Genomic DNA, 18,550 nt, shown 5'->3' with positions numbered 1-18,550 from the left:
AAATAGAAGTTACTTCTGCTTATTTTAATTTTACCATGATTTTTATGTATCATATAGATTTTATCATGATTTTAAAAACAATCCAAACATGTAAAATTTGAGCACAATCAAGATTAATCCATCTCATCATAGATTTTATCATGATTTTTATGTATCATATAGATTTTATTATGATTTTAAAAACAATTCAAACATGTAAAATTTAATCACAATCAAGATTAATCTATCTCATCATAGTCTATCATGATTTTGAGGAGTATCCAAACACACACTCAATCAATTCAAAACAAAACTCTCAATTTCATGCCAATTGCTCATAAATTAAGTGCATTGTATTCTACACTTTGCATGCTTGAGGGTGCATATATAAAAAGCTCTATGGCTGGCATTACTTGTAAAATTCAGCTCCCTTGATTACTATAATTGTTTATTTCTTCTCCCATGCAAGTACCAATACTTTATCTCCATAACTAGCACATTTCATCATATGTCCCCACCCCCCCCCCCCCCCCCCCCCACAGATAATTATAAAGAATAGAGGAAAGGGTTTTGTTGCTTTGATGGGTTTGTGATTTGATAATAGTGACAAAAAATTTGATAAAATTATTTGACATGTTAGGGTAATTAATTATGATGGTCAAAGAATCTTTGATTTTAACCCAAGGGGTGTTCCAACTTGGGATTGACCCAATCATAGAATAAACATATTGATAAGTGATAACATGTACATCCAGAAAGTGCAATGGTAAAAGATATTTGTTGACATCTGTTGCACATGTGTTACTACCGATCACACCAACAATTTGCAACGTATGATCGCTATCTTGGTCTCCAAATGGTCCAGTACAAGGTATAACGCAGAAGAACCTCCAACTAAAGTGCCTCTTGTTTTTATTAAGGCAATATGCGTGTTTCTCATATTTGATATACTTGTTGGTCAAAGATATTTTAATTCAAACTTTACCCAATAGGAGACAACAGAACAGTCATTATCACAATTTGCTCACTACTCACATGATGAGAAGAATGTATGATTATATTTTATATTTTGTAGAGTCAAGGGAAGTAATTTTCTTAAAAAAATTTAGATTTAATTATATATTTGGTCTCTTATTTTCTCAATTTTGCAAAGTATAATTAAACAAAAGTTAAAATATATTTTTCGTTCTCATAATATATAAATGTTTGAAATTCGTCCCTATAAAATTTTTAGTATATTTTTCGTCCTTACAAGATTGAAATGTATTATTTTTTTACCCGAAACAAAATTTAAACATCTAAACCTACATGTATTGCTTTTAGCCTTTGCAAAAAATGTCACATTTTACATCGGTTATATACATAATCAATATAAAAAATGTCACATTTACATTGGTTAGGTATATAATAGATATAAAAAGTCATCATCGTAAGTTTAAGTTTATCTGAATTTACGCTTGAGGCTTTGAACCAGAAAATGATACATTTCAATTTTATGATGATAAAAAACATACTAAAAATTTTGTAGGATAAATTTCAAATATTTTAATATTTATAAACACGAAAATATATTTTATTCTTGAACAAAATATATCATGTACTTTTTCTATTTAGAAAGTGGTAGAATAAGGTGCTAATGATATGTTGAAATTGTCAGTAAAGACTTACCTAAACAATTACCATACAAAGTCCGCAATTTCATTACGTTACAGCTGTTCAACTAGCCCTAGGCACCAAATTTTTTTCCTATAGAAGATTATTTACCAAACAAAAAAAAATGGTATTATAGAAAATTCAAACTCACACCTATAAAAACAAAAATGGGAATTCAGAATGTAATCTTCATTACTCGTGTCAACCCGCAATTACTATAACAGGTAGATATATGTATGTTTGTGCACATGACTAAAAAAAAAGGTTATTAAATACCTATGAAATATGCAGTAATCATGGCTTGCAAATTGCTATATAGCCAAGTTACAGCTGATAGGGAAAGAAAAAGAAGGTTATTAGACCTGAAAATCCCCTGTGGGACCCACGTTCTTAACTGGGTGCCAATTAGAAAAAAAATAGTATAATGTCTGCTCACAATCCCAACTACAAAAACCCACTCAAAAACATTTTTCACAAAACACACTTTCTTGAAAGAAAAAGAATCCATTTTCTTTTCCCCAACATGGCCAGACCTCAACAGCGTTACCGAGGTGTCCGACAAAGGCATTGGGGTTCTTGGGTCTCCGAAATTCGCCGCCCTATATTGTAAGTTTTTCCACTCCCATGCAAGTTTTCACACCTCTTCAAAAAATTAACCACATTCATTTCCAAAAAAAAATGTTAGTGTATGTCCTTGCAAATTGTAATGCTCAGCAACTAATGAGAAATAATCACATTTTGTTAATTTTAATTTTTTTTCACAATCTAGTAAAAGGGTATCATTGTTCTTAATTATTTTCTAAAATATCTCTGAAAGTGATTTTTAATCGGACTGAATATCTTCGTGTAATTCATGCAATCAACCTTATTAGACAGGGAAAAGATTTTTGTTATTGTTATTGTTTTTTAAGTGAATCAAACCAAACATGAAATATAAATGATTGTTTAGGTTTTGGTGCAGGAAGACTAGGATATGGCTTGGTACATTTGAAACAGCTGAGGATGCAGCCAGAGCCTATGATGAAGCAGCCAGGCTAATGTGTGGTGCAAGGGCAAGGACAAACTTCCCTTTCAACCCAAATGTGCCACACTCATCATCTTCTAGTTCAAAGCTTCTCTCAGCAACTTTAACTGCAAAACTTCACAGTTGCTACATGGCTTCTTTGCAAATAACAAGACAAGCTTTGGAATGTGAGTCTCAGAGAACACCCTCAGTGCCAAATGCAACCTCCACAACCACACTATTTAGCAACTTCAGTGTGAGGAGTGAGCAAACTCCTGCAGTGTTGCCACACAAGAGACCAGAGGAGGAGCAAGAGTCAGAGGCCAACAGGGGTGGGAAAAGGGTTAAAGCTGTGGAAAATGTTCCTCTACAATTTAAGCCTCTTGAGGAAGATCACATAGAGCAAATGATTGAGGAGCTTCTTGATTATGGATCTATTGAGCTCTGCTCTGTCATTCCACCCCAGGCCCTCTAATTGATGCATAGGGAATGAACTCGCATGGTTTTGAGCTGAAGCTAGAGTCACAATTGTATTTGCCTTGCGATTAACAAAATGATGGGTAAAATGTGACTGAAATTGCTGCTGTAGCTGTGAAGGCACAAAAAGAGTGGCCACAATTGCAATTACATAACCCAATTTAAATCGGACAAAATTTAGATGCAGTTTTTTAGGTATTGTTGATATCGTTTTTCGGTCAAAATTAAAGTTTTATCTCGGTGATTGCATTACAAGTCAACATAAATTAATGAGATAAAACTTATGATTAGATAATAACACCAAAATCACCTATAAAACTATAGGTAAGTTTTGTGGTTTAAGAATATACCAATGTCATATCTAAGATATTGCCAGACAAAAACATTTGGGCATTATTGTGGTGGTTCACAATTCACATTATTCTTAATTATTCCCATAATATAACCCATTTTTCTCAACCTTCTCATGCTCTTAGCTAGCTGTTCTCAAGTCCAAGATTTCTTCCTCGTGACCCTTTTAGGGACTGATTTATGTTCAGCCAATCACGTTGTAACTTTGAAAAAGATTATGTCATTTGGCTTCGTTGCTGTATGGTAATGACCTCTTGAGTTTGTCATTGTCCAAAGGGTCTTAGTGACCAATATATCCTTAGGCATGGGTTAAAAAATTAATGTATTGTGAAAACGTAAAAAATCATAAATAATATAATTTTATGTATTTTAATAAAAAAAATTATTTTAATTTTATAATCAATATCTAAAAGATATTGAGTAATATTTGTCTTATACAAAATTTAAGGGAAGATTTGTCAAAGGGCGCAGCTTTTAAGAAAACGTGCTAGAACCCTCTATTTCAAAGATTGTAGAATTTTATGCTCTGACATTGCTCTTGTTTTCTGGCGCAAGCATATGAGGGGTGAGAACTGGGAAGAAAAGAAGTTTTGAAATTCATTAAAATAAAAGAACGCAACTAATCCTGCGTTGTCATACACATAACATATACCACTTGGAGCGTGATTTATTCTAATCTCCTAAAAAAACAAAAGTGATTGATTCTAATGACTTCAGCCAATCCGAATCGTACCATTAGAATAATACCATTTTACATCGACCTCACGCAGCACAGAGTATTATCACCCAAGTATGGTTCTTGATAACCGGTATGTTCAATATACATATATTAATAATAAAAAAAATTATTTTTTGGTAGGCTAAAGGAAGAGATTAAGACGTTTTATCTTTGGACTGATGCTGTTAACATGTTACATTATTGTTTAATTGATAATGTAACATTTTATTAGTTTGTCTTATTATTACTTAATAGGTTAATTACATATATCAAAAGGAAAAATTTAAAAATATCTGGTAGTAAAATAAAAAAATAAATTTTAGATAATAAACTAAAAAAATATATTATATAAAAACAATTTAAGTCTTTTAAAGTGAAAATTTAGATAAGTTAAATTTTAAAGATTCATCAAAATCAAAACAAATCTTAAAACTAAAAAACACTTATAAAAGTAATTATATATTAGAAACCGGCACGATTTTTACGTTATTAGCAAACTCATGTTCTTTTGGAATGAGTATGAGTCGGTTCTTGTGTTGTAATAGTAACTCTTTGCTTTGAGAATCAATCAACATGCAATTTGGCATTTTTAGGAATGGAACTCTTGGAAAAGTTTATAAAACATTTTAAACTTTCTTTAAAATAGTGCATTAATTTACAGTCAATTGTTATGAAAATATTTAATAATTTTATAATCTATTATTGCCAAAATAAATATTTTCAATTATTCATAAATTGGTATATTTATAAATCTTCTATATCTAAGAAACAAATTTATTCTCCTCTAGTAAATTTAAAAACTTGTATTCATGTTGTCATTTTCTTAAAAATATTAAAACATTTTCTTCATTGAACACTGCCTTCAAAATATTGTCGATCCTGAAATACTTTGATACTATGTAAGCGTATTTTAACGTCTTCCCTAGTTTATTGAACACAATCTTCAGAATTTTGTTGGTATTGGAATACTTTGATATGATCATTTTTTTTTTTATTAAAAACATACTTCCATACCATATATGCATATTTTACTGTCTTTCCTAGTTTAATTGACTCGCGGTAAAACCAATATTATACTTTTATTTTGATTCATTGAAAAAGTATTACCATTACCAAAACACAAATTTTAATTTTTTTTTTATCAGGATTCTTGCCTGCGTCAATTATACTTTTCTTTGGTACACCTCAATGGAACTTTAGTGTCTGTATTTCAAGTGTTTACTCTGTAACCAAAAATGCTAATTCTACAACTCTCCACGACTATTCAAGTTTATGACTTTAACTACACATTTTTTTTTTTGAAGGAGACTTTAATTTTAGGGTAAATTATATTGTTTATTTCTCTAAAATTTTCTAAATACATTTTTGTCACTTTAATTTGAAAACACTTCACTTTTAGTATTCAAAGTGACTATAATTAACATTTATTGACAGTAGAAACGCCCAAAAATTAGAGGTAACAAAATGAGTCAAATTAACCAAATCAATCTAAATATGTCTAATGAAATGAACGACCCAAGCTTTAAATGTAGCCTTAAGCCGGAAAACATGCTAAAAACTTAATAAATAAATTAGGATTTTTACGGTTACGGGGCTTGGGTTTCAATTAAAGTCCTGAATTGAATTTGATTTTGTTTTACCTAGTCCGCTATAGCTTGCAACATACATTGGATCGGAAAGCTCATTTTATCATTTCTATGAAAAATACACTTTGAGGAATAAAAGTTAAATATTTCTAAATCAGAGAGATGAAAATAGAATTACTTTTTTAGGACACTGAATTTGAAATTTTTTAGAGATAAAATATATTTAATTATTATTATTATTATTGAATCACAGATAGAGACTTTTTTTTAATAGGAATGAGGTTATTTTTTTGGAAAAATTATGAAAATGATTGTTTTTTAAATTTATTCTGAAAAATGGGTAAGTCGTGTTTGACATGACGATTTTTTCGGTTTTTTTTTTATTATTGTCTTAAATAATTTGTGGCAGCTTTTGCTTCACTAATGAAAAAACACACGAACTTCCCATTTCAAATATCCAGACTTAATACAACATTGAGGTGGTGTGCGGGAGGCGACTGATAACCCCTACTCCTAGCGGCGGCTTGTTTGGCTCTTGCTCCGTTCTCTCACCGTGTTCCTCCTTCTACGGCGGCGGAGGTTCCCCAACATGGGTTTGAGCTTCTTCTCCTCTTTTGGGAGACATGAAGATGCACGTGTGGAAGCTTGGGTTGTCTTGTTGCCACCCAGATCCTCAGGGGAGACTCACCATGAAACAAGTCGTCACGCTTCTCCTAGTAGAGGTATCGCCGGAGGCGCCCAGATAAGTACTGTCCGATTTCGCTTGCGGCGGCGCCATTGATTTGGATGAGATTACATTATTTCTTTAGTAAAGCAACTTTTACCCGCTACAAATTATTTAAAAAATAAAAATAAAAAATTAAGAAAGTTATCATGTGAATCATGAATTCAGTTGTTTTACTTTAAAAAATAAATAAATCAAAAAGTTATATTTTAAAACACCACTTATTTATTATTCATAGTAAATTAAATTAACATTTTTATGTATTTTTTTCCAAAAAGAAAACCCATTCCTATATAAAAAAAAACCATGGATACATAACCCCTGAAAATAATTTATGTTCGATAAATTATTTTAATTAATTTTTAATTTTTTAGTAATTGAAAAATTTGTTTGATTATTTAATAAATAAATTTTTTTTAATAGTTTTTAATATTTTTAAAAAAACTACTTAAATAATATTTTTTTAATATTAATTTCATTATATTTTATTTTCTTTTATGCTCAATATTTATTAAAAAAATTATTATCCTTTAAAAAACATGTTTTTTTAATTTATTTTGTTTTTTTAAAACTTATTCACAAATCTGAAGTATCACCGTATTCATTACTCTTTTTTCTCCAACGTTCTTATTCATTCTCCTTCTATTATTTATTTTATTTTTGTTAATCTATTTTTTTATTCTTTTATATTACACTATTTATTTTAACCATTATACTATTTATAATATTTAATTTACTAAGCAATGTTGTTTAACTTGAAGTAACCCTTGTAACAACAGCCTAGTTGACCCAAGGAGATGTAATCCATTATTTATTTTGATAAGGTAAAAGTGAAAAAAAAATAGTTAATTTTGTAATTTTCATATAAATAAATTTAATGAAACAAGTTTTACATATCTTGAATCAGGTAAAATAGGATTTAAAATTGTATTTTAAAATAAAAAAATGATTATTATATCAGAAAGATTATTTTAACTTACTTTAAAAATATAAAAGATTAAATTAATTTTTAGAAACATAAAAAACTAAATTATTATTTTTTAAATATAAATGACCAAACTTAAGTTCAGCTGAAATTTTATGTTGATAATGTTGGAGTATTAGTTGATGCCTGTAGAAAACAAAATCTAGCTCTGTTGAGATCCTATGAGAGGCATAATATATATAGCCACATAGGATTTCCAATAATTTTCCAAAGGAATGTGCGTGAAACAATAAAGTTTTGACTTCTGCAAATAGGATATGATTATTGTTGCAGTGTGGGCAGGATGACATTTTGGAAAATTTTCAAAATTTAAAATACCTCAATAAATTATTGGCCTTTTGTTTGGTATTGTGAATGACACTGAATGAGATTAAGTGCTTGTTCTAATGATTTATTCTGGGGCCCATTTACACCTTAAAAGGGTTACAAGATTCATCTTTGTAGCAATTTCCCCCTCCTTTTTTTTCATCTTACGAAGTGCCACCTCTATCTGGCTCCCACCAACCAAATTATTATTAGAAATTCAGAGATTCTTACACTTAGGTTCCATGTTTGGCATATCAACTTATCATGGTGACACATTAATTAATAGCTAGTGATCAGTTTCACTATGTACAATCACACAAAGAAAAGGAGTGTATATAATTATATGAAGAAGTAGAAGAGTAAAAAAGTTATTTAGGAGTTTCCTTTTTTTTTTTTTCTCTCCCTTTTTGTTAAAGCATCTATGAAAGAAAGTGAAGTTTCAGCTCCTGCAACAGTGCTTCTTTAGATAAATGGATTCGTTATTCTAAATAAAATCTTGGATAAAATGTGTTTAATTAATTTATCAAAATATCTCGAAATTCAGTTTTAATAACTATAAAAAATTAATACTATATTTTTAGTCCATACATTTATTAAAAGTAATATAATTTGAGTTCCTTATCAATTATCTTGGACTAGAATCACTTTCTGTTAAAATTATATAGGGGCTAGAAACATATTAATTTTATATAACTACTAAACTTCAAAATATTCCGAGACAGAATCATATTTTATTCTAAAATGTTTGAAGCTGAGGAAACCCGAACACGAAAACGATAGTGTGTCATTGAAATCACCGAATTCATATTGGGAAATTCCGATGGGGAGACAAGTGTGCAAGGCAGGTAATTATATCTATTTGATTTTGATGTCACATCTTGCAATTGCTAATTTAATCAGAACGGTGACTTCCTTTTAATTTTTACCACTTCAGTTTCTTTTCTTTTTTTTTTTCAAATTCAAATTAATTTCCCTTAAAGAGGTCTTTTTCTTTGGTTTTTGACCGGTTGACAATGCTTTAGACTCAATCACATTAGTTAAACATCGTTTTCTTGTCATCTTTGGCAGGTTCCTTAGCTCCAGATCTTATTGGGTTCAGTTAAGCACAATAATTAGGATCACTCATTGATTCCTGTCACAGCTGTAGTTCTTATCCACTTGATTATCACCTTAACTAAATTCTATACCTAACTGCTGCTATATACTCTTCTAATCAAAAGCTTAATTGATTCCTTTGTTTGCTTAAGCACCTTAAGCATAAAATAGAAGTTGAATTTCTAGATTCATTTAGATAGAGTCTTTCTTTGATTTTTTTTAACTAGGTGACAATTAGGGTTTTTGTCTTTTTGGCGAAACTCAAGATAGTTCATCAGGTTCGATTATTTGGTCTGACTATAAATTAATCTTTGATTCAAGATTTAGTTACACTTCACCATCTTTTTTCAAAAATCTCAAAAATATATTAGGTAGAAATCAAATCTAAATATTTCTATATAAATTCAGCTTGTACTTGGTTTTTTATTTTTTATTAATCTTTATCATGATATGTTGGGGACATAAAATTTTATGTACATCTTCTAGAGTTCTAGGTTGATTTGGTTATTTATATAAACAGTGTATGCCTTGTTTAGTCTTGTGCCTTCAGAATAATATGTTGGGGTTTGCGCGATTTGGTCTCCCATCTTTGTCAGTGAAACTTCATTATTGTTGATCTATATTGGAATTGATTTTGCTCCCCACAACCATCAAATAATAAAGTTGTTTAGTCTCGTTATTTTCATAAGAATATGATTCTCCTCTCATTTGATTGATAGTCAAAAGATTCCTAATATACATGAACTACCAATTGTATAATTGTGATACTAGGTTGAAAATTAGGAAACAAATATTACCTAATAAATACAAATAATAGGAAACAAATATCAACTAATAAATATAAATAACAGGAAACAAATATCAGCTAATAAATACAAATAACTATTTTCTAAATATATACATATTCTATCACAACCCGACAGTTGAAGCGAGAGGTTGTTGTACGTTGAGGTTGTCCTTGAAATCTCGAAATAACACCAAAGGAAGCCCTTTTGTAAAAATGTCGGCAATTTGATAATGCGAAGGGACATGTAGGATGTGTACTTGTCCACGGGCAACTTTCTCACGAACAAAGTGAATATCCATTTCGATGTGTTTAGAGCGTTGACGTTGAACTGGATTTCTAGCAAGATATATCGCACTAACATTATCACAGTAGACCAATGTAGTTGTATGGACAGGACAATGTAACTCCAAAAGAAGATTACGTAACCAACATGACTCAGAAACCACATTGGCAACTCCTCGATATTCGGCCTCAGCACTGGAGCGAGATAGTGTGGGTTGGCGTTTAGAAGATCATGAGAGCAAGTTATCGCCAAGAAACACACAATAACCAAAAGTAGATTTTTCTAGTATCTGGGCAACCACCCCAATCTGCATCTGTATAAGAAATTAGAGAAGTAGTTGATGAGGGATAAAGATGCAATCAAAAGTGAAGTGTACCCTGAACGTAGCGCAGGATTCGCTTGAGAGCATGCATATGATCATCCATTAGATTATGCATAAATAAACAGATCTGTTGTACAACATATAAGAGATGTCAGATCTCGTGAATGTGAGATATTGGAGAGCTCCGGCAAGGCTGCGGTAGTGAGTGGGATCCTCATATGGAGTGCTGGTTTTGGCACTAAGTTTCGATTTAGTGTCAACCGGAGTTGGACAAGGCTTACAAGATGACACGCCAACACGTTCAATGATTTCTTCTACATACTTTTTCTGGGACAAAAATAGACTGCCAGCATGTTGAGTGACTGCGATTCCCAAAAAATAACTCAGTGGACCTAAGTCTTTCATAGCAAATTCGAAGTTGAGAAGTAACATGATAGACTTGCGAAGAGCAACAGAAGAAGCAGTGAGAATGATATCATCCACGTAAAGAAGAATGTAAGCCATCTCCAAACCTTTCTTGTAGATGAAGAGAGACTTGTCAGACTTGCTCTGAGAGAACCCAATAGAAGAAACATAGTCGACAAATCGTTTGTACCAGGCTCTAGGAGCTTGTTTGAGCCCATACAACGATTTTCGCAAAAGACACACATGATTAGGATGATCAGGATCCTTGAAACCCAAGGGTTGATGCATGTACACTGTTTCTTTTAGTTCACCATGTAAAAAGGCATTTTTAACATCCAACTGATGAATGGGCCAAGCTTTAGAGAGAGCAAGACTGAGCACTATTTGAATAGTTGCCGGTTTAACAACCGGGCTAAAAGTTTCTCCACTATCTATTGTCCTGCACCATCACCTACAAGTCAGGCCTTATGTCTCTCAAAAGAACCATCAGATTTTTCTTTATGTCTAAAAATTCACATAGACTGAATAACATTAACATCAGGTGGATAGGGCACTAAATCCCATGTCTTATTCTTAATGAGAGCAATATATTCATCATTTATAGCCATTTTCCAATTCGGGTTTGGGAGTGCAGACACGGGGTTACGAGGGAGAGGAGACTTAGTGACATTAGTAAGGAAGCCATGTTGATATTTTGTATTTGGTCTAAAAATACCATGTTGGCTCCTCGTAATGGGTTTGTTTTCTGAACTCGAAGTAAGCTGGAAAATGGGAGGAAGAGGGAGATGTTGTGTATGGTCTAAATGTGGGCTGAGATCTGACTGGCCCAAAGTGGAAGATGATGACTTTGGGTTGGTAGAGGTGGAATGGGCCGACTGTGGGGGTGAGGAAGTTGGTTGGGTCGGTTGTGGAGAAGAGGGAGTTGCGTGATTAGGGGAGCGGGGCTGACCAGGTGACTGGGTTGGGGCTAAAGAAGGGTGGTTCTGCACTTGAATGTGAGGAGTGGACTGATTTTGTAAATGGTTTATCACATAAGGTGATAAGCCATTGTCAAGAAAATCATAGGTGGAGGAAGAGGAAGTATGCAACTTTGAGAAGGGAAATTCATTTTCCTCAAATAACACATGGCGACAAACAATAACTTTATTATGATAAGTCATAGCATTTGTAACCGCGATGATTTGAAGGATAACCCAAAAAAACACAAGGTGTGAAACGGGGTTGAAGCTTATTTATCGTAGTAGAAGGGAATAGAGGATAACATAAGCAACCAAAGACTCGTAAATGAGAGTATGATGGGTCTTTTTGGTATAGAATTTGTAGTGGTGATTGATAATTAAGAGTTTTACTTGGTAAAATGTTGAGAAGATATGTTGCCATTTCCAATGCATGGTGCCAAAAAGATGGAGGGAGTGAAGCATGAGCTAATAGAGTTCGAATGATATTATTAATGGAACGGATTTTTCGTTCGGCTTTTCCATTTTGGGATGAAGTGTGAGGACAAGAAAAACAAAAAAAAATTCCATTAGCTTCACAATGACTCCGAAAAGGACCATTATCATATTCTCTACCATTATCACATTGGATATTTTTTATTTCTCGTTCAAATTGAATTTTTATGTAGGCTCTAAGTTTGAGAGATGTTGAATAGACTTGAGATTTTTTTGAGATAGGGAAAGTCCAAAAAAATTTTGAATAGTCGTCCAGAAAGAGCACATAATATTTGTGACCTAAGGAACTCAAAATGGGAGATGTCCATAAATCACTATGCAAAATATCAAAAGGCAAGTGAGTAGAATTATGAGAATCAACAAATGACAAATTAACATGTTTAACAAGCGGACATGAATGACAAAAACTTGAGGCTCTAGTTTTAGTCCATTCAATCAATTTATTTCGCCTAAGGGAGTCTAAAATAGATGCCCCTGGGTGACCTAAACGGTCATGCCAAAGAGAAGAAGACAAAGATGCAAAAGTGGATGGAGAAATGGCTTGAGTATTTGTGGTGGTGGTGGTGATGGGATATAGCTCGCCATGACTATCACATCACATTAGTGCCATCCCCGTGTGAAAGTCCTTCACAGAAAAGCCAAAGGGATAAAATTCAACAGAAACTTGGTTATTAGTAGTGAATTTGCGAACTGAAATTTTTTTAATTAAATTTGGAGCTTGGAGGACATTTTTTTAACACTAATAGAGGGTGGGGATGAGGTAAATTAGCACTACCAAAACCACAAATAGGAATAGAATGGCCATTTCCAACAATTATACCATGACTTTTTCTCAAATTAGAATAAGACGAAAGATTACCTTCTGCAGATGTCATGTGAGATGTCGCCCCGGTGTCCATGTACCATGACGGATCAGGTTGAGCAAGGCTGAGAGTATGAAGAGCTGCTTCAATATCAGTTGGGCTGGGTGCATTTGCATTGTAAGCTGCCTACTGAGGCTTCGGTCCAAGAAGACCAGGCTGTGGTGGTCTAGGACTGAAAGTGGGTCTGGCCCAATTGTTGTAGGAAGGATATGGAGAAGGAGGGCAAGTCCACGGAGCCCACTGCATCCAAGACCCAGGCTGCCACTGTTGTTGGTGTTTTCCACGTCTACCACTAATACCAGACCGTTTGAGCCATTGCCGGTGTTCCGACCAACTTTTTTGGAGTTCCGACTGCCAGAATTTTTGTTGTTTTTTCTATTAGTACCTCTTTTGTCACTGTAAGTATTAATATTATGACAATTTTTATGATTAGATTACCTTGAGAAGAATTTTGGTGATTCATATCATCATCTGAATTATGGGAATATGCAACAAGGGAAGATTCTTGTTTTGCATCAGTGACAAAATGAGAATATTGTTCTGTCAATCCTTGTAGCATTCTCAAAACCATATTTTGATCATTGACAGGAGCCTCGACATTGGCTAGTTGATCGGCAAGACTTTTGAGACGATTACAATATGCATTGGTCGTCGAAAAATCAGCAAGACGTTGGTGAAAGCCTTGTTAAGATACATGGCCCTTGAGTTTTTATTATCCAGAAAGAGATTTGCAACACTGTGCCAAGCATGTTCAGCCAAGTCATCGTCAATGAGAATGAAGGTGAGGATGTCGGAGGAGACCGTGGCATAAATCCACTGCAAGACTGCCGCATCAAGCCATTTCCAAAGAGGGAAATCATTGGCTTTGGCCTTGTCATATACAGCTTTCTCCTTTGCATCAGTAGGTGGGATGATATGTTCAAGTACCTTATGATACTAAGCTGAAAAGGTTCCTAATATACAAGAATTACCAACGGTATAATCGTGATACTAAGCTAAAAATTAGGAAACAAATATTACCTAATAAATACAAATAACTATTTTTTAAATATATACATATTCTATCAATTTTGTTCTACTTTTGAATCAGCGAAGTTGGTTATATCATGGCATCTTAGTGAGTTTTTCATCATTAGCCGTTTGAATCTTGTGACCCAGAGGAGCAATTTATGGTTCACTTGTCCCTCCACATTCCTCGTTTTGGCATACACATGTCAAGTCCAAGAATGATACATAGGGATAAATTAAAATGCTTTATGGGATATACTTCATCCACGTTATTTTGGAATTCCGATTGATTAGTTTTCTTCACCCCGCTAACAATTAAAAATTAATTGCTTTGTGTTGTATTGAGGTAAGATGGTCGACTTTGAATGACTTTTATCGACTCTTTTGACCGAGGTATATTTTTCTCTGATCAAGTTCTGGAGTGTATAAACAATGATTCTATCCGATACGATACGACTGCGATATCATGAAAAAGGGTGAGTGCTTGTAAAACATTTCAACACCCAAGTGTTTTTTGGCTGAATGTTTTAGCACTCAAGTTAGTGGCAATCTTACCGTTGTGACAATAAATATTAAATACTTGCCCAATATTATTAACGTTATTTGTATTTGTAGGAATTTAAAGATGGGCCGAATTCCTCGGCATAAGGCCCAAATTTTCTTAAAAGAAATATTACCTTAATGTGATATAATAACTTTATTCTTAATCCACATATGTTTCATTACTTAGGTGTTTTAAAATTCTTTTTAACACAATTTATTTTATATTTAATGTTAAAATTTAAATCCTAAATTATTTGATTAAGAGATATAAATTACTCTCACTTGTATCAATCTTAAATATGTTGTAGTGTTTTTGAGTTTAGGTAACAAAACTGACGAGAGTAATATTAACAAACTAAATAGATTTTCTTTAGTCTTTATTAAGTTAATATGCCATGAATTGAGCCTTAAGTTCTTTCCAAAACATTTTCAAAGTTTAAGAATTAGCCAAGTAGATTTTATTTCTCCTAATAAAATCTCATCCATTGACATTCATGAATTGAAAAGCTTCATCAACATGTTTAAAGGATTCATTTACTTATCAATTTGTCTAGTATTCTTGTGGATGGATTAGCTAATTTAGTCACATTTTGCTGTACTGAACGAGGGACAAGCCGAATGTTAATTAGTTAATTACTAGTGAATGAGTTGATGGCTTGAATTGAAAGCATTTTGGGAACTTTGACTACTTATCATCATTGCATTGCAGCTAGTACAATATTTTGTGTATGTTCTGTTTTTTAATAATTGAAGTCTATTTTCTATGTTAGATACAGTTGAATATCTTTGTTTAGGTTATTGGTTTTCAATAATAATGGCCTTGGCTTCATGCATATACAGAAATCAACGCCGTGTTGGGCGGCCTAGGCATAAATTCATGACATGTTGCATAACAACCTTTGACTGTATGCATCACACGTGCATTGTCTTATACGTTCAATTTTGAAGTTTGACTGTTAGGGGGAAATGTCTTGTTCAAGTGAAGGAATATGAAAATTTGAAATATGGCATCGTCATTTTTGCCTCACTTCACGTTGTTACAAATTATTGACACTTGCTATGTCTCTAACGGTAACTAGATTTAGTCTGTATGTCGACGCTCGAAAGTTAGAACTAGGCTGTAGTATTAAATAGTGTGTCGCAAACGCAAATGGAGTTTAATTGATAACATTTTTATTCTATATTCATCAGTATGGGAAAAAAATAAGATCAAAGGACTTCTTGAGGATTTTGATATGAAAAAATTGTATTTTTATGTAATATAATATTTTGTGTCCGTGTTCGAACTGTTATGATTTTATTCTTGTTAAATGGTGTCTTGATAGGTTGAGAAAAAAAAAGTGTTTATAATTTATCTTCAGTGTCGACTCTTAAATAATGTGAGAATTTGTGACATAGATAACTCATAATGATGATTTTATCTTTATTTGAAGAAGCATTGTTGGGTTGAGAAAAAAATGTTTATAAATTAACATCAACATGGATTCTTAGACAATGTGAAACTTTATCACATATGAGAATATCTTTTATTATTGTTGTTTTGTAAATTGATCACCTAACTTTTTTTAAATTTGATGTTGTTAATTCTTATATTAATTTAGCATCCAATATTTGATAAAAAAAAATTATAGACATGACAATACAATGAAATATCATGTCAATATGCCAACATAATAATACAATCGTGTTGCATTAATGTTTTTTTTTTAAAATATTAAATGTCCAGTTAACATATAAACAAAAGTTATGGAAAAATAAATAAATGAACTAAATCAGCGAATGATAACAATTGGGAGATTAAAAGTGTAATCGACATTAAAAAATTGCATAAATATGTAGTATGAATTTCCATTTCTAGTGTACAATGATCTACAATGTAATCAATAATACATGCAACTTGAGTTTTTTGCTCTTGAGAATGGGATGGCTCTTGAGTTTTTTGCTCCAAAGATTGTGGAAGGAAAGCCGATTGCTGAAATTAAACCTGAAGACATCATTGGTGAGCTTAAATATTGGGAATCTGCTTTGATTATGTATGTCATAGGGAGAGATCTTAGTATGAATTCTGTTAAGCAATTCATGGAAAAGAATTGGAGTTTTGTGAAATTGCCAGATCTGTTCTATAATGATGAAGGATACTTCATTATGCGTTTCCATTCTTCCCAGGACAAGGATGAAATTTTATCGAAGGGTCCTTACACAATTATGAACATGACTATGCTCCTTAAAGATTGGTCCCCTGAGTTTAATCTCAAGAGAGACATGCTGAGAACAATCCCTATCTGGATTAAGCTTCCTCAATTACCTTTATACCTTTGGGGTGCGAAAACCATGGGGAAAATTGGTAGTATACTGGGAAAACCGATAGTTACAGATGAATGCACAGCTCAAAGGCTGAGAATCTCTTATGCTAGAATGTTAGTGGAGATTGATATCACCCAAGAAATGCCAAAGGAAGTCACTATTGCTGATAATGAAGGGCATGAGTTAATTCAAGCTGTGGAGTATGAATGGAAACCAAAGTACTGTGGAAAGTGTAAAAAGTTTGGACATGTGTGTGAAAAACCTAAAGTCAGAAAAGAGAAAGTTTGGGTACCAAAACCTACTCTGAAAAGTAATGAGCAAGAGGAAGGGGGGCCTAGCAATAAGGAGACATAGATGATCAACACTACTAATACTGAGGACCTGGTTTCAGAGTGGACTACAGTACATAAGGCAGGAAAAAAGACAGTTACTGATACAGGTACAATGCAGAAAGCTGGAAAGAAGATAATTATCGATACAGGTACCTCTGAATTGAATTGCTCTAATGGATTTGGCCTACTAGGAGTTGTGAATGACTCTCTAGTGGTGCAGGAGAAAGTGCCATGATGATTTCTTGGAACATTAGGGGACTAAATAAGGTTGGTAAGACGATAGAGATTAGTTCCCGTCTCAAGAGTCTCAACCCCACTATTATTGTTCTTCTTGAAACTCGACTAAGAAAGAATAAAGCTCTTACTGTTAGAAATAAACTCAATCTGAATATGAAGTATCTGGATAACTATGATAAGCATGAAAATGGGAGAATCTGGTTTATTTGGGATGATAGCAAAGTTATGATCAAGCACATTTGTAGTACTTCTCAGCTGATTCACTGTGGTGTCTATAATCCCAATGGTGATTTCTTGCATTGGTGCACGGCTATTTATGCTCTTAATCACTTAGATGATAGAAGGAAGCTTTGGAAAGATATCGAAGATCTCAGAGTTCAGCAGGCTGATCCTTGGTGTCTTTTGGGCGATTTCAACAATGTTCTAAAGGCTGAAGATAGAATTGGTGGCAGAGATGTAACTGAGTCTGAATATGCTGATTTGAGAGAGATGATGTCTAGAGTTGGTTTGTATGAAATGGATACTTGTGGAGATTTCTTTACTTGGACCAACAAACAAGCTGATAATACCATATACTCTAGGATTGACAGATTTTTGGGTAATCTCAATTGGCTGCAAATGCATATTGATTCCACTTTAAAAATTTTGGCTCCTAGTATTTCAGACCATGCCCTTATGTTTCTCAGTTGTAAAGATCAAAGTAGCAGGCTCAGGGGTAGATTTAAGTACAGAAACAGTCTGGCTAGGTTGAATGGTTTCCATGATGAAGTTAAGAAGAATTGGAACTTGGGTGTACATGGTAATCCTATGTATAAACTTTGGACTAAGCTCAGTAGACTTCAATCTGTTCTGAAAAACCTCAGCAGTCCTCTAAATGGCCTAAGGGAGAAAATTGATGAAGCTAGAAGAAACTTGCAGCAAGCTCATGAAGATTTATGCAGAGATAGATTTAATGTGGATAACATTAACAGGGTAAAGGACAGGACTTCTGAGCTTCTTCAACTCAATGAGTTGGAGGATAGTGATTTGAGACAAAAGGCTAAGATTTATTGGATTCGTCAGGGGGATGGTAATAACAGCTACTTTCATGCTACTATCAAAGGTAGATATAAGCATAATGCTATTAGATCTCTGATTA

General features: G+C 33.0%; 2 protein-coding genes across 3 annotated transcripts; both read left to right on the top strand.

Moving 5' to 3' along the window:
* Positions 1-2,085: 2,085 nt before the first annotated feature.
* LOC114384622 (ethylene-responsive transcription factor ERF003-like) lies at positions 2,086-3,688 on the top strand. 2 transcript variants are annotated; one of them, XM_028344329.1, is made up of 2 exons: positions 2,086-2,238; positions 2,582-3,688. In XM_028344329.1, the coding sequence occupies exons 1-2, from the start codon at positions 2,156-2,158 to the stop codon at positions 3,108-3,110; spliced, it is 612 nt and encodes a 203-aa protein (XP_028200130.1). In that variant the 5' UTR covers positions 2,086-2,155; the 3' UTR covers positions 3,111-3,688. The 2 variants fall into 2 exon arrangements, with proteins under 2 accessions (XP_028200130.1, XP_028200131.1); XM_028344330.1 differs by having other exon boundaries at positions 2,088-2,238; positions 2,594-3,683.
* A 12,741-nt stretch (positions 3,689-16,429) lies between these two features.
* LOC114383832 lies at positions 16,430-17,197 on the top strand. Its single transcript, XM_028343563.1, has one exon. It carries the CDS (start codon positions 16,430-16,432, stop codon positions 17,195-17,197), a length of 768 nt encoding a protein of 255 aa, XP_028199364.1.
* The last annotated feature ends 1,353 nt before the right edge of the window (positions 17,198-18,550 follow it).

This window comes from Glycine soja, chromosome 14 (assembly GCF_004193775.1).
Source record: "Glycine soja cultivar W05 chromosome 14, ASM419377v2, whole genome shotgun sequence".
NCBI classification, from domain to species: Eukaryota; Viridiplantae; Streptophyta; class Magnoliopsida; order Fabales; family Fabaceae; genus Glycine; species Glycine soja.
The sequence above is the reverse complement of the archived record's forward strand: the minus strand, read 5'-3'. Positions and strand labels throughout refer to the sequence as shown.

Bases quoted from the DNA above. Each gene is read 5' to 3' on its own strand.
- LOC114384622 (XM_028344329.1), top strand. From the start codon at position 2,156: ATGGCCAGACCTCAACAGCGTTACCGAGGTGTCCGACAAAGGCATTGG. The intron at 2,239-2,581 runs GTAAGTTTTTCC...ATGATTGTTTAG, and splicing joins GAAATTCGCCGCCCTATATT to GTTTTGGTGCAGGAAGACTA.
- LOC114383832 (XM_028343563.1), top strand. From the start codon at position 16,430: ATGCAACTTGAGTTTTTTGCTCTTGAGAATGGGATGGCTCTTGAGTTT.